The sequence below is a fragment of the Podarcis vaucheri genome (assembly GCF_965113315.1).
Source record: "Podarcis vaucheri genome assembly, chromosome: 2".
NCBI classification, from domain to species: Eukaryota; Metazoa; Chordata; class Lepidosauria; order Squamata; family Lacertidae; genus Podarcis; species Podarcis vaucheri.
In genome coordinates this window covers 1,841,354-1,857,443 of record NC_138760.1, presented here as the reverse complement: position 1 = coordinate 1,857,443, position 16,090 = coordinate 1,841,354, and the positions used below count along the sequence as shown (strand labels likewise).

Below are 16,090 nucleotides of genomic sequence, written 5' to 3'. Positions count from 1 at the left end.
AACCTCTTTTAGTTGCTTTGTACAAAAATGTCTCAAAGCAGCATAACAAGATAAAATACAAACAGAAAAAATAGCTTTAAAACCAGACAATTTGAAACAGTGAACAATTCAAAAATCATAATATCCAACAACACAATGCATTGAACAAGACCTGCTCCACCTCACTTAAAGATGAGCGCCAGGGGACCTCCAGTTAAGGCAGCATGGCGGACGCCACGGCAACGGGCAGCTCCTGAGGCCAGCCAGAACCTACAAAGCTACCTGGCTGGCTCCTGGGCTGCTGGAACTGCTGCTAGCACCGCTGGTGTTGTTACCAGCACCAATACCAGAGAGGAACTGGGGGCACCCGGAGCAAACCGCAAGCCCCCCCCCCATGACCTTGACCAAACCGGGCCCAAGGGCACCCAGCCACCTGGAGCTCCGAGTTCAGGAGGACCTCAGAGCCAGCACGGAAGCAGGAGGGGAAGGAGAGAAAGGAGCCCAGACCCCACCGCTTCTGGAATGTAAACAGAGTCTTGTGACTCAAAGCTCTGCAGTGGCACAAACAGAAACTAACAGCCTTCACCGCAGTATGGCTCCCCTTTATCACATACACAGCCCAACAAGACAATGACAAAAATCCACTAACAGCATACAACTCAATATGGCTAACTTGATCCAAAACACCCACCCACACATGAAAACAAAGACCACCACAGCCAACCACAAATGAACAGCCACACCCTAGGCCAACCCCAACCTCTCTCACCACCAAAGGAACACAAGTGAACAGCAGAAAACCTGCACAAGCACCCCACATATATTAAGTAAAATAGAAACATCACCACCTGACCCCACTCCCACCCATCTTTCCTGCCGTCGTCCTCTTTCCCCCTATTCTTTCTAAGGTCTCAACAAATGAAACTGATTGGTAAAAAAAAAGTTACATGGGGGAAAAATATGAGAGAGAGACATTGCACATACCTTTGTAAATCGAGAAAATCTTTAATAAAAATACATTATAAAAAAAGAGGAGCACCACAACAGAGACCAACTAAGCTACTGAATGCCTGAGGGAATAAAAATGTATTGGACTAATGCCTCAAAATTTACTGTGGTGCCAGGCAAGTTTCCCCCGGGAGATCATTCCACAAATGGGGGCAAGGGAGGGACACCACTCCAAAGGCCTGTCATTTTACTGCACTGGAGCACTCTATCTATCTCTATCTCTACTGATCAATCATTCGATTGATACAGATCCAAGTTGGCCAATTTCCTGTATTTAAGCACCTGTATTCTTGTATTTAAGCACCATGCCACCTGAACATACAATTACTTACTGAAAAAACCAATTACAATGATGTGAAAATACTGATAAGAAAAGTGGGACAGAAATATGTTGGGCCCCTTCAGTGCTGGCTTTTAAATTGGTCTTGAAAAGCCATTTATTCTGAGCTGCTTTTAATTAAGATGCTGAGCTTTATTATTGTTTTATATTGCTGCTGGTTTTAAACTGTTGGTTTCACATTGTTCTTATTGCCTATTGCAATTAATTTTACGAAAGCTGTCTTATGAAATGTTTTAACTTTAATACTATAGCACTGATCTTTTGTTTTATTCTACTAATGTAAGCTGCCATGAGAGGGCTTTTGCTAGGAGGGTGGCCTAGAAATCATTCAAATAAAAGGAACTTTTAAAAATGTGATGGGTAATGGCAAGGACCAGAGCTAAATATGGTTACTGCCATCTTCTGAGATATTTATTCAGAAAAAATGAATATCCTGTGTAACCCCCAGCAATTTACAGAAATTACAGAATCAAAATGCAGTAAATGTACTGCTACAAATAAAGATAGAATAAGAAAAATACAATTAAAATCCCTCATTTAAAACAGTGCAGGCAACTGAACAGGATAGCAGGGTGACCTTCTCAAGTGGCCATATAGCTGTTAAACAGCCTTCAGGATAAGATAGTGGCTTACAGCACCCTCAGTTCAGCTGCCAAGGGACTGAGGCACCATCGCTGAACGTGACTCTGCAACTTCCTGGCTTCCCTGGCATGCGAGAGTCAAGCCAATGGGAGACAGTGCTTCCGCGTTGCAGCCCATGGATACAGTCCTTACCAACAGTATCAAAATTAGGAGTCTTGACAGGGACACCCCTGCCATCTTTCCTGGAGAAGGTCATCAGGGTAAAAAACAGACCTGAATCCAGATTGAAATGAGTTCTGATAATCAGTTTCCCTGAACAAGGCCTGCAGCTGGACTGCCCGCACTTTTCTCAAGCACCTTGCCCCCCAGAAGGAGTGTGGCCAACCAGGCAGGACATGGAATAAACCTCTGAATCCAGGAAGAGTTGTTTCAGGAGTGGCTGCCCCACTGCCTCTTTCAAGTTCAGGGGCCTTCAGACCCTTTCCACCCTTCATATATCATATCAGATACTTATACCATCTTCCTTTGCCCTCTAGAGAGCAAAAGGTAGTCTTAGAATTCCTGAGAGCTCAGTATAAGGAGAATGGAGGAAAGACAGATTGCCTGAGCTGCCTCCTCTGAATTGGGGACCTTACAATGCCCACATGGAAGAGAGCTGAGGGGACCAGGTTCAAGAACAGGCAGAACAACTTCATCCTGTAAGCTTAGCATAGGTCTATGCAACCAAGAACTCAGGGGCTGGGTAGGATTGACCCAGACACTTCCCTATGCTGATGTGGAGCTGGGGGTGGAGGAGGCGGCTGCTTACCGTAATTTCAAATACATAGACACTAACAAAAAATTACTTTGCCGTCATTTTTCACCCTGCTCTAAAGTTTGATGCTCATCTAAAATTGCACTAACATAACCAGTCAACATTTCCCATCCACCCATCCACTTGGAGCCATAGTGTTCTATAGAGCTGAAATTCTAAATCAAATCCTCCTGGTTTGAATTTGCTCATGAGTATTTGAATTTATATTCTCATTTGAATTTTCTTCCCAGTCTTCATTTTTTCAATTATGGAAGCTTTTAGAGTGTTGTGAGGTGTGTTTTTTTTTGGGGGGGGGGGTAAGTGATAGTGTGTAAAATATTTGATTTATCAAATTAATTGGTACTTCCTCCAGCTTCCTCCAAATTGACTCTAAGTAAAGTTGAATTTGGTGAGTTATTACCTTAAAACCCACTATGATTCTTTAAAATAACTTCTAAGTCTACTTTCAGTGTGAAATTTGAACACACAAACATGACATTCAAAAAGATTACTTTAAAATCTTGAAATGCTACTTCACTTTGGATTTGGATGTCATTTCATTTCTGTTCTGGTGCAGATACCAGTTCTGAAAGGAGAAACCATGCCTTTTGTGCACATCTGCCTGCAATCCTTACACTCTAACACAGGCAAGCTAAGGCCCACGGGCCACAAGCAGCCCACGGGAGTCGTTTAACCCATGAGCTGCCCACTCAGCTAGTCCCAGCTTGCGGCGCTAAACCGGTGCAGCACGGTGTGGGGACTCGCTTCCGTGGTGCCAAAAATTGCACCTGCGCATGTGCAGACTCTGAAAAACACGTCTGCGCAGACGCTGGAAATTGTGGGCGCATGCGTGAGCCCACAGAGGAATCTCCGCTGGAGTGAACCGGCCCAGGCAAGGTAAACCTTGCTGACCCCTGCTCTAACACCTCTCTTCCTGCAGCAAGTCACCTATTTCTGTCACTTTGGTCCATAATTCAGGCAGGGGCTTGTTCATGAAGTCATGATCATGTGACATGGCATACCCCCCCCCCAAAAAAGTTGCAATTCACTCAGTTATCCTCCTGTATTCCTAGTTTAGCATGCAAGTGCTGTAATGACAGTGAGAGATATTATCTTCTGGAAGTACCCAGTCTGATTGCTCAATTTCATCACTCTAAATCATGTGGGACCTCCAAAGTCTGGCACAGCCCCCACGTGGCATTTACCAGGCTATGAAATTAGTGTCCTTTCTCCCTTTCTAGGGTCTTCCAGGTGAACGTGGCTTGCCAGGACCCACAGGAAAACCAGGACCAAAGGTATGTCTGTCTTTATGCTGTGCATGTTGCACATTTCTCTGTGACCTCTGTTTGTTCACCTGTGCCCAGTGCTCTCCATTGGAGCACAACACTATTCTCATCTACATAATTTATGTGTTGGCTTCCACTGATCTCATAGCAGGACGTTTTTAGACTCTGCCTAGCATATTTTCTAAGGAACAGCCCTGAGGCCAAGCTGTCTTCAAACCTTTTGTTCTCCCCTCCACCACCCCCCCCGCCCAATCTCTAAGTTATGTAATTTCACTACTACTAAGAGGCAGAGCTGTTCACTAGAGACTACTGTTTCACTCCAGGCTATTGTTGAAATCACTTGTACATCCTTTGGTGGTTTAGCCATGATTACTGCTTCTTTTTGCTGTGTCAGTTTCTTGCTTACAGTGCAGTTTCCTTTTAAATGATGTTAATTTAAATGAAGAACTTTTTGACGGTAAGAGCTGTTTGACCATGGGATGGAAGGTGGTGGACTCTCCTTCAATGGAGGTTTTTAAAGCAGGTCTTGGATGGCCACCTGTTCTGGATGCTTTAGCTGAGATTCCTGCATTGCAGGGGGTGTTGTTATTGCAGAGTCCTGTGCACAACGGAATGACGAACAGTACGTGCCACATGCTTAAAGTTGCTTTATTTTCAGTTCAGTATTGAGAAATCACAAACATGCATCTTGCCTCTGCGGGAGCAGAGAAGCAACCGTACTTCTCCTCGGAATGAAGAACACCGAGAGAGACAGTGAAAAACAGGAAACCAGTGTACGTCACATCCAGCTTCCCATTCCCGTGGGAAAACCCAACAGTACTCTGACTGTGGAATGTAAACATTGTCTTGTGACAAGCACTTCGCTGCACAGTGAAGAGAGCAGAAACTAACATCCTCCCCCTTTTTGTGAACATCACTGGGCAGCGTGTTCGTACAATATCAGTACAAACCCAACTTCTGTACATAGGTACAGTGTTGATCCCTTGATACAATCTTGGACAATACATCAGCAGGAATTTCATTACCTGGCATATAGGACACCGTTACGAGTCCCTTCTGAATATGTTCCCTAGCATGTTGCACCTTCAACTGCAAGTGCTTCGTGCTTTGCTTACAACCTTCCGAATTCAGCAAAGCCAAACATGCTTTGTTGTCCTGGTAAACCTGGATTGGACATTTGACAGGAATTTTCATGTCTTTGCACAATTGTAACAACCATTCACAATCCTTAAGTGAATAAGACAGTGCATTCAGTTCAGCTTCACAAGTACTTAAGCTAATTGTTGTTTGCTTCTTGCATGACCAATCAAATAGACCCTGATTGTACATGTAGCAAACTCCAGACGTACTTTTCCTGTCTGTAGTGTCACTTCCAAAACTTGCATCTGCAAAAATCTCAAGACCACCAGACTTCTGATTGTTAAATCTCAGTCTGTAATGCATAGTGCCTTTCAAATAGCGTGCTATGCGTTTCAGAGCTTTCCAATCCTTAACAGTAGGATTGTTAACTTGTCTGCTAAGCAAATTACAGCTAACAGCAATGTCAGGTCTTGAACATCTGGCAATGAAGTTTAGCTTGCCTAGCACACTTCTGTACAGTGTAGTGTCAGAAAATGCTTCTTCAGTGTCTTCTACCTGATAACCTGTTGTCATCGGTGTGTCTACAGGGTTAGCATCCATCAGGTTCAGTTTGCTTAACACATCAGCAATTTTCCGTGACTGGTGTACTAGAATGTTACCATCTTGATCTCTCTCTATTTCCAGAGATAGGTAATTGTTTACCTCACCGAGATCTTTCATGTCAAAGTGCTCTTTCAGTTGAGCTAGGGCGTTATTGTACATTGTGACATCTTTCCAAAAGAATAAAATATCATCAACATAAAACAAACAATACAGCTTCTTTTGCCCCTCCTCTTTGACAAATACACATGGATCAGCTTTCCCTTGCTGAAAACCTAGAGAAAACAATGCTTCAGTGAGTTTAGTGTGCCAACACCGTGCACTTTGTTTGAGACCATAAAGGGACTTTTTTAGAGCACAAACAAATCCCTGTTTTACCTGTACGCCATCAGGTGGAAGCATATAAAGTGATTCACCTAGAGATCCGTACAAAAATGCTGTATTCACATCGTGGTGACTAATGTGTAGATTCTCCTCTGCAGCTAGCTTGAGCATAAGCCTAATGCTCTCATATCTCACTGTGGGTGAGTAGGTCTCGTGATAGTCTTCACCTGGTACCTGTGCAAAACCTCTGGCTACCAATCTGGCTTTGTGTCTGACTATCTTGCCATTTTGATCAGTCTTCGCTTTGAAGACCCATTTGCTTCCAAGCAGTTTCATTCCTGGAACTACTGGAACTAGTTCCCAAGTTTTGTTCCTTTCTAAGGAATCAAGCTCAGCCTTCATGGCATTTAACCATGGCTCAGCTTCCTTAGAATCCAAATCCTGGATTTCTTGGAAACTTGAAGGTTCAAATACCTTCTTGGAGCTTTTAACAGCTGCTACTGCTGTCTTAGCAAATTCATCAGCAAATCTCTTTGGAGGTCTGCCTTTTGTGGCTCTTTGTGACCTGCGAATCAGCCTTTGGTCTTCAACACTCTCCTCTTCCTTCTTGGGAGAAAAGTGACCTATTGTGAACAATGGTTCTTCCAATTCCTGATCAGAGCTTTCAGAGGGTCGCATAGAGGCTTTCGCACTCTTGAAATCCTCTGAATTATCCGATTCAGTTTCAGACTCAGAATCAGAACCTTCATCAGTGGGTGTGGGTTGTTGCGGCTGCTTATCCTCAGTCTCATCACTGTCATCAGGATAACATTGAAAAATTCCCACATTCTCCCCCCACTTGGCATTGTACTCAACACTTCTTGTGAGCCTAATTGTCTTAGAGTCAGTCATCATTATTCTGTAAGAACCTTTCTGATAACCTAGAAAGATACCATGCAATCCACGTTTGCCTAATTTGGAGCTTTGTGGTGAGTGAATCCACATGTCAGAACCAAAAATTTTCATGTGTTTGATGTATGGTTTCTTGCCAAACATCTTCTCATACGGGGTACAACCAATCGCTGAAGATAACCTGCGATTGTAACTGTAAATAAAACACGAGAGAGCTTCGGCCCAATAACTCTCTGGAAGATTGGCATCATGCAGCAAGGTTTTTAACCCTTGAAGCAATGTTTGATTTGCCCTTTCGCAAAGTCCATTCTGCCATGGCGAGCGAGGACTGGACAAATCGTGTTGAATTCCTTTCTCAGTCAGAAAAGCTTCAAACTGCTGAGAAGTGAATTCTCCCCCGCGATCTGTGAAAAGAATTTTTATCTTCTTACCATGCACATTTTCCAACCAAGCACAGAATTCCTTGAACCTTGGAAAAGCCTCTGATTTCTGCTTGAGATTGTACACATAAATATACCTGGAAAATGCATCAATGAGAACCATGAAGAACCTATTGCCACCCAAAGAGGGCGATAGTGGACCAACTAAATCAGCATGAACAATCTGGTATGGTTCTGTAGCTTGCCTACTAGACACCTTACCTTTCGCAGCCATTTTCACCTTGTTTGCTGCGCATGCCTTGCACTTCATGTGGTACCTGCAGGGTTTAATAGTCATACCTTCAACCAAGGCAGGCATTTTAGATATTGCCTCAAAATGCAAATGACCAAATTTCCTGTGAAAATCATGAATACATCCTGCATGCAAACTTTTGTTGGAACCTGCAATGCAACAAGTATCATTCTGCACATCATCATAATACAAAACAAACAAACAAACGATCAACACATTCAGCATGCAATACATAATCGTCTTTCTTTGTGATGGTGCATTTCTTGTTCTTGAAGGAAACGTCAATGTTGCGTTCATTCAGCTGCATCACACTTAGAAGATTGTGTGTGGCATCTGGAACGTACAGTACATCCTTTATCTCTAAGTCCAAACTGTGAAGAACAACAGTTCTGTAGCCTTGACTGGGGATCGTGTGGTCATCCGCCTGGTGAATCGCACCTTCCTGCGGTGTAAAAGACACGAACAGTCTCTTATCATTGCACATGTGGTGGGTAGCTGCTGAATCAACAACAAAGAAAGATCTAGACGTCTTCTGGACCTTTGCAACCTTTGGAGTGAAGCGTGAGACCATTGCCTTGTGCTGCGTTGTCCTGGAGACCGGACCTTTGCCTTTGCTTTGGCCTTTTCCACGCGATGAACTTCCGCTGCGCTGCTCTGTCTTGGCCCTGGGATATTTGCATTCCCTCTTCATATGGCCTAGACGTCCACACAAGTAGCATTTCTCTGCCTTCAAAGCTTTGGCGCCCTCTGGTGGTTCCACTGCACTCTGGGATGACGTCTGTGAAGACTCCCCCATACCCATGCAGCTAGCACCCCGGCGATCTGCTTCATTCTGGATCACGGCAGTAACATAGGCTACTGTGAGCTGAGCAGTTGGCTGAACAGCAATCTGAGTGGCAATGGACTCCCAACTTGGACCCAAAGAATGTAGTATCATGAAGGAATACACAGCCTCTGGAAAGGTCAGCCCTCTCTGTTGCAACTCATGTCTCAGATTCTGCATCTCCATCAGATGTGTACGCACATCTCCACCTTCAGCAAGAGCCATGCCATGCAACCTGGCATAATAGTACATTGAGGAACCAGCTTCTGTCCTCAAGTGAGCCTCTCTTAAAGAGTTCCAAATTTCTCTGGCTGTGGTCTTTCCACGCAACAGACAGAGCTCTTCTGGGGATACTATCAACGTAAGTGTTCCCCTTGCTTTGGAATCCTTAGCAGTCCATTCATCTGTAATTGGAGCTGGGGGGTTGTCTGTAATAACATTAAACAGACTTTTTTTCCGCAGAATTGCCTCTGCATACTGCACCCACTCCGTGTAATTATTCTTATTGAGCTTAGGAATCCCAAAAGCATCAACCAGCTTTGCTTCAGCCATCATTGCTGCTGTAAACAAGCTGCGTCACAGTACTGCAACTTCCAAAAGCACTTGTAAAAAGTACTTTCACTTTTCCAGCCATCCAAGCCTGTTAGCTTGTGCCTTAAAGCTCTTGCCTGTTTCGCGGCAAAACGGCTTTTAAAAGTACAAAGTCCAGCCATAAAACCATAAACTAGAAGCTGGCAGGCTGCCAGGCTGCTCCGGGCAGCATGAGCACATACCTTCATCAATCAAACTTGACGCGCAGAGCAGATAACGCGATCCGTTCCTCTGTACCTCTGCCGGCATTCCTCAGTTTGATTTACGTCTTTCTGGGCCCATAACCAAAATGTTGTTATTGCAGAGTCCTGTGCACAACGGAATGACGAACAGTACGTGCCACATGCTTAAAGTTGCTTTATTTTCAGTTCAGTATTGAGAAATCACAAACATGCATCTTGCCTCTGCGGGAGCAGAGAAGCAACCGTACTTCTCCTCGGAATGAAGAACACCGAGAGAGACAGTGAAAAACAGGAAACCAGTGTACGTCACATCCAGCTTCCCATTCCCGTGGGAAAACCCAACAGTACTCTGACTGTGGAATGTAAACATTGTCTTGTGACAAGCACTTCGCTGCACAGTGAAGAGAGCAGAAACTAACAGGGGGTTGGACTAGATGACCTTGGGGAACCCTTCCAACTCTACAATTCTATGATCCTATAGGTTATTTATGAACAAAGAAAACAAGAATATTAGACCATACACTCAGTTACCACAACCCTCTCCCCAACTTGCTGCTTTTCCCACAGGGAGTAAGATTTTGATATGGAAGAGCATTCAAACGTGCTATTCAAAATCGAATAGTCGCAGGAACTCTGCACCAAGCCAGCCATCTGAATGAATTACTTGACTCACATGAATTTCTAGTCCTTATTGTGCCCCTACTGAATGAGAGCTTCTTAATGCTGCCTCTTCAGCCTTATTCCTCTAAGACCGCTTTACATGCTAGTCCCTGACATTTATTGCAATCAAAAGCTGGGATCTTTTTCTGCCACCCCTCAACAATGCTTTCTTCCCACAGGGTGATTCCGGCCACGATGGAGCCCCAGGAATTGTTGGGGAAAAGGTAAGCTGAGGAATCAGGTCAGTGCAAGGGAAGGAACCCTGGAGAGGGTGATATCAGCAGAGTCCAGTTTCCTGCTTTGGCCGAAGAAGCTATGATGTCTTAGATGCCACCAGAGTTGTGGAGGGTGAGGTTTTACTCTAGGTAACAGACCTATGCTGCAGTGGGTGGGAAGAACAAAAGCTGAATTGAAGAATACAAATGCCACCAGTGAGGTGATAGAGATGGGCAGGAGGAGGTCAAAGGCAAGGCAAGGAAGATGGAGAAAACCTCTCACAATCACATTTCCCCTTCTCTTTCCTCAGGGTCCCTCCGGTCCACAGGGCCCTAATGGATTCCCAGGCCCCAAGGGCCCACCTGTAAGTATCTCATGGGCCCCCAGGCCCAAGTTCCTACTTGTCTAGAAACATGGTGTTGGTAGGGGACAGTTGTCCCATGAGGCATTCAAACACAAGAGTGCCTTGTGGAAGAAAAATGTACAGTCTAGCTGTTTTAGGCCGACACTTGAATTAGAAGTGCAAAGAAAGCAAAACCCAGTTTAAGCATCTGCTATGGAAACAGCCTGAGATAATATTGTGTCCTTTACAAGATAGGACCCAAGTATGTGAGGGCAGCAAAGGGGGGAGGAGCCTGTGGTGACAGCCAGAATGACTCCCTTTTGCCTTTGAGGTTTTGACTGTAGTATTGGGAGGGTGCCTCACTTCTCCTATAGGAAAAATGCTTTTAAAGCCAGTCTATCTATCTATCTATCTATCTATCTATCTATCTATAGTCTTTGTTTGACTGTGATACATATAACAACTTGCAGTTACTTGTATATTTTGTGAGATGTGTTGTATGATATATATATTATTTTGAAGTGGCTTATTCTTATATTTTGAATGACATCATACTTATTATATATTTACTAACAGTTATTAGCCAGCGTGTTGTGTTTGCATTTTTGTAGATTGTCACATTTTGCAACACGGGTTTGTGTCTGTTCATGGTCATGGCAGTGTTACCTTTTGATATCTAAGCTTCTGATTTCTGGTCAGTATTTGTTTGAAGGTGAATTTCTGTACAACAGTTCTGAAGAAATTTGTTCAAATTGAAATCTACCCCCACCCCCGTTTGTTGTTGCCACAGGCAATACATTCTGACAAAATGAATTTTACCTGCAACTTCTAACTGTATGAAAGAGATGGGGGAGGGGGGGAACCAACATAAATTGTGAGGCATGTTTCTGTCACAAAACTGCAATGTCCATTTTGAAGATTCCTGGAGAGTACCAGGTGGCTGATCATATTAGATCTCAGTTAAAAGAACCCCGCCCGAGCTGTCTTATTCCCATCTCTGCTCTCTGGTGTTTAGACTGGGGAGCTGTCCAGCTGGGTTGTCTTCATGTTTCACTGCCTTCCCCTCTCCTCCCATGTTCTTGATCAGAGCACTTGAAAGAGCACAATCCTTGTCTGCTTTTGGAGGACACATGATCTGGTTTTCATAGGGTTGAAATGTTTCCCAACTGCTAATCTTTCTCACAGGTTTTTATTACTTTATTGCATTGGTTTTATTAATCTGCCTCAGCACAGGCTGCCCAACATGTGTTGCGTTGTGAAATGGGTTACATAGTTTCACAACAATCTCATACCAAAAGACAAAAAGTATTGTAGACAGTACCATGAAGGGCAGTTGCAGACCAGACCAGACTGAGTCCTATGACATAAACCTTTTGCACACTTATTCAAACTTTCTGATGTGTGTTTGGAGTGTGCCTGCAGCTGTCTAAGGAGGGATTCTTGGGTAAAGGATCCCTCCTGGCCATCTGAGAGTTTTCTTTTAACTCCTGCTGCTTGTAGGGCCCTGCTGGGAAGGATGGTTTACCGGGACATCCAGGTCAGCGTGGTGAGCCGGTGAGTATCATTTCGAGCACAGTGCAAAGTTGGTTCTAGTCATCTGGGGGCTCTAGGCAAAGGCCATACATTCCAAGTGTTCTTTCCCTGTAACCTCGAACACTCTTCTTGGCCTGCCTATACCAGCACGGGAGCCTCCACCCTTTTCTCTTAATGGGCTTTGCATGCCACTGCTGGCTCTTCAGAGTGCCTTCCCCTTGCTGCTGGAGCAAAGGAAAACAAGATACAGTTTCCAAGTGAACAGAACTAGCTGATCGGGCAACAGCTGAACCTCTGTTTAATAATGGAAACGGTGAGGCAACTGTAGTGCTGGGCACATCAAGCAGTTGTTTGGCAGTGCCTTAACAAACTCAGCAAATGTTCCATTTTTTGAATGGATGAGTGGCCATGATTGGGATCTACATGGGACTCCTTGCTTGGTGCCATTTCTTTGGATCCTGACCTTCATTTCCCCTCCCCTTAGGTGAACCGATTCAGATGGCCCGCCCCTGCCACTTAATGTATCCAAATGGTTTCCAGAGAGTGGTAGGGGATGTTTTATTCCATGTTGATGGCCTTTCAGCTGATTCCGTTGGAATGCAGAGTTAACCAGGGCTATCGACTGTCTGGCTCCGAAGTGCCCTCTCTGATTGCATGGAGCCCGGACAGCCCCGTGGTTTTCTCCAGGGCTGAGGGCAATGAAACAATTGCTGAGACGGCTAGAGTGCCAGTGGCAGAAAACTCATTCTGAATTGGACCACACACCAGCCTACCAAGTGGCGATAGCGACAGCAAAGAGGACCTTCTTTACCACCTCAGCTGCATCTGCAGAAAACAGCAGCAGGAGACTCTTTCAGGTGGTTCGCAATTTATCAGAACCACCTTTGCCCTCAGGGCCCAGAAAGGACCCCAAGATCTCCTGCAATGATTTTGCAAAGTTTTTTTTTTTGCAGATAAAGTCACTCAGATTCAGAAAGAGGTAGACTCTATCATGGGAGCAAGACCGGGGTGGGAGAAGGCTAGAGTCCTGTCTAGTCGGTTGCATGGGATCAATCTGTTTCCTCTGAGGATGTGGACAGGCTGCTTGGACGAGTGAAACCGACCACCTGTCTCCTTGCTCATCCTGGCTCATAAAAGTGAGCCAGGAAGGGTTGGGCGATGGGCTCTGTGGGGTGGTGAATGCTTCCCTCTGTGAGGGAGCCTTCCCAGACCCACTGAAAGAGGTGGTCATTAAACCAATTCTTAAAAATACATCTTTGGACCCAGCCAATATGGCCAAATATCGTCCAGTCTTAAATCTTCTATTCTTGGGCAAGGTGATTGAGGGGGTGGTTGCTGAACAACTCCAGGCATGTCTGGAGGATGCGGACCGTTTGGATCCCTTTCAGTCAGGATTCAGGCCTCACCATGGGACTGAGACTGCCTTGGTCACACTGGTTGATGATCTCTGGCAGGCTTTGATACCATCGGCCATGACATCCTTCTGGTCTGTCCCGAGGGGCTGGGAGCTGGGTTATACAGTGGTTCCACTCCCTCCTGGGCCATGCACAGAAAGTGGTGTTGGGGGATGAGTGTTCAGACCCCTGGGCTCTCACTTGTGGGGTGCCTCAGGGTTCTGTCCTCTCCCCCATGCTTTTTAACATCTATATGAAGCTGCTGGGAGAGATCATCAGGGGGTTTGGGCTGGGTGTTCATCAGTATGCGGATGATAACCAGCTCTACCTCTCTTTTAAATCAGAATCAGTGAAGGCGGTGAAGGTCCTGTGTGAGTGTCTGGAGGCAGTTGGAGGATGGATGGTGGCTAATGGATTGAAGTTGAATCCTGACAAGACAGAAGTACTCTTTTGGGGAGATGGGGTGGGCAGGTGTGTAGGACTCCTTTGTCCTGAATGGGGTAACTGTGCCCCTGAAGGACCAGGTGCGCAGGTGTCTTCTTGGTAGTGGAATGCCCTCCCATCAGATGTCAAGGAAATAAACAACTATATGACTTTTAGAAGACATCTGAAGGCAGCTCTGTTTAGGGAAGTTTTTAATGTTTGATGTTTTATTGTGTTTTTAATATTCTGTTGGGACCCACCCAGCGTGGCCGGAGAAACCCAGCCAGATGGGTGGGATATAAATTTTTATTATTATTATTATTATTATTATTATTATTATTATTATTATTATTATTATTATTTGTTAGGGATTTCATGGCAAAACTGGCCCGCCAGGACCTGCTGGAGTTGTGGGACCACAGGTAAGGAAGAAAAGCTTTAGTTCTCATGATCACAGTCAAAACAACAAAAGATATCAGAGTCAGTAGCCACCAGATGAAGAACAGATGGTGGTGCCTGACTAGAGATGAGGGGTTCAGAACTTCACTGTGGGGTCTAGAACCTCCTTTGTGTGGTCCTGTGCACAGGGCAGATTCTGTCGGGCCTCGGCCTTGCTCTGAGTCAGGCTGCAACTGGGTCCACTTGAGGCACAGGCAGATAAGGATAAAAAGGGCTGAATGTTAGAAAGCTGGTCCATGACAGGGAAGGATCAGGTATCAGCCATCAGTTGAAGGAGGCTAGGAATCTGCTGGCTGTCCAGGGACAAGTTGCTCAAACTGAGCAACTGGTTTAGCTGCAGGAGTCAGTGTGTCCCAATAGTCTTGTTAAATCACCTGAAGATATTCAAACTGGGAGGTCAGCTGACTTTCTTTATTCATAAGGCCTGATCTGAGGAACTGGAATCTGGCAGGTGCAAGAGGAAAGGTGTTGGAGACTCTGGTTTTACACACACATACACACCAGTGCCTTGTAGCTTCTCACAACTGTAAGAGGATAATAATTGTCTTGCTTGATTGGAATAAAGTAGGCTGCAGATCTATCTAGTTCAACAATCAATCTCCACCAGGGGATAGTTAAATACCCCGCAAGATGTTTGCAAACAGAGTGTGGTATTTATTCCCTGTTTTCCTTTTAAGGGGTCAAGGCTTTTTAGTTCAGAAGAAAAAATGGGAAAGACACAATCAAGATTTATTGTGATTAGAGATAAATTGCACACTCCCTTGCTCTATCAATACTCATAGTCATTGATTGGAAATAGGTTCAGAATACAGGAACAGAAATACTTCTTCAGGCAGCTCATCGTTAACAACAATACCAACAAAATGTATGATGGACACTAATGTACATGACTTGTGTTGGGGGACATGTAAGAGAATTCATGTAGGAACTGAATTATCCAAGGCTGTCAACCATGATAATTTTCAACAATAGCAGCAGCAGCAAAACCCTCCATGCACAACTGTCATAATCACGGGTGCAGGAAAGAGGTGGTTGGGTGGGAAGGGGCAATCTTTTATCATGCCCTGCTTGTTGCTGCATTGTGTGATACATTCTCACTGTGGTGTCTCATGAGGCCTACTGGGAACTAGGAACCAGCAAAATCCGTCGCCAGTTGTCCCAGTGCCTCCAGGCAGTCTCTGCTGGTTTTTGCTCCCAAACTGCTCTCAAGTGGTATACCTTCTCCGTACCACAGGGAAACTCTGGAGAAACTGGTCCCATGGGAGAGAGAGGCCACCCAGGGTCCCCCGGTCCCCCTGGAGAACAAGGGTTGCCAGGTGCCGCTGGAAGGGAAGGTGCCAAGGTGAGTGCTCACCTGGGAAATGTGTGTCATAATAACAAACTGTAAGAAACTTGTGAATTAACACATCAGATCTGACACAAACAAGAAATAGGCTGATCTTTTAATGTCTACTGCTAATTTAAATTAATTTATGAAGGCTGGGATTTCATAGAATTGTACCCAGTCCAGCCCCCTGCAATGCAGGAAGCTCAACTGAAGCATCCGTGGGAGATGGCCACCCAACCTCTCCTTAAAAACCTCCAAGGAAGGAGAGACCACAACCTCCTGATCCACTGTTGAACAGCTCTGGCTGTCAGAAAGTTTTTCCTATTTTTTTTTAAGTTTTCCATGCTTTATTAAGTTTCATACATAACAAAAACAAACTAATATCGAATGTACGTATGATTATTACCTTCATCTTTTCATATTTTCTAATGCATTCTAACAACGTATCGTACCAATTTTCCTTATTTCTTTGTTATTATTTTATACAGAGATCATTCAAATGCAGCCATAGATGTCACACCACTGTTAAATTTTTGTAAATATCTCTTAAACATGTCCCATTTTTGAATAAATGATTGTTTTGT

General features: G+C 44.6%; 1 protein-coding gene across 5 annotated transcripts in view; it reads left to right on the top strand.

Annotated features, from left to right (window-relative positions):
• COL5A3 (collagen type V alpha 3 chain) overlaps positions 1 to 16,090 on the top strand; it is a 126,566-nt gene that overhangs the window by 81,296 nt on the left and 29,180 nt on the right. For all 5 annotated transcript variants that reach the window (XM_082207721.1, XM_082207720.1, XM_082207723.1 and 2 more), the window contains 6 exons: positions 3,944 to 3,997; positions 9,991 to 10,035; positions 10,338 to 10,391; positions 11,871 to 11,924; positions 14,089 to 14,142; positions 15,414 to 15,521. In XM_082207721.1, the coding sequence (XP_082063847.1) occupies positions 3,944 to 3,997; positions 9,991 to 10,035; positions 10,338 to 10,391; positions 11,871 to 11,924; positions 14,089 to 14,142; positions 15,414 to 15,521 (369 nt within the window). The remainder of the gene's footprint in view (positions 1 to 3,943; positions 3,998 to 9,990; positions 10,036 to 10,337; positions 10,392 to 11,870; positions 11,925 to 14,088; positions 14,143 to 15,413; positions 15,522 to 16,090) is intronic.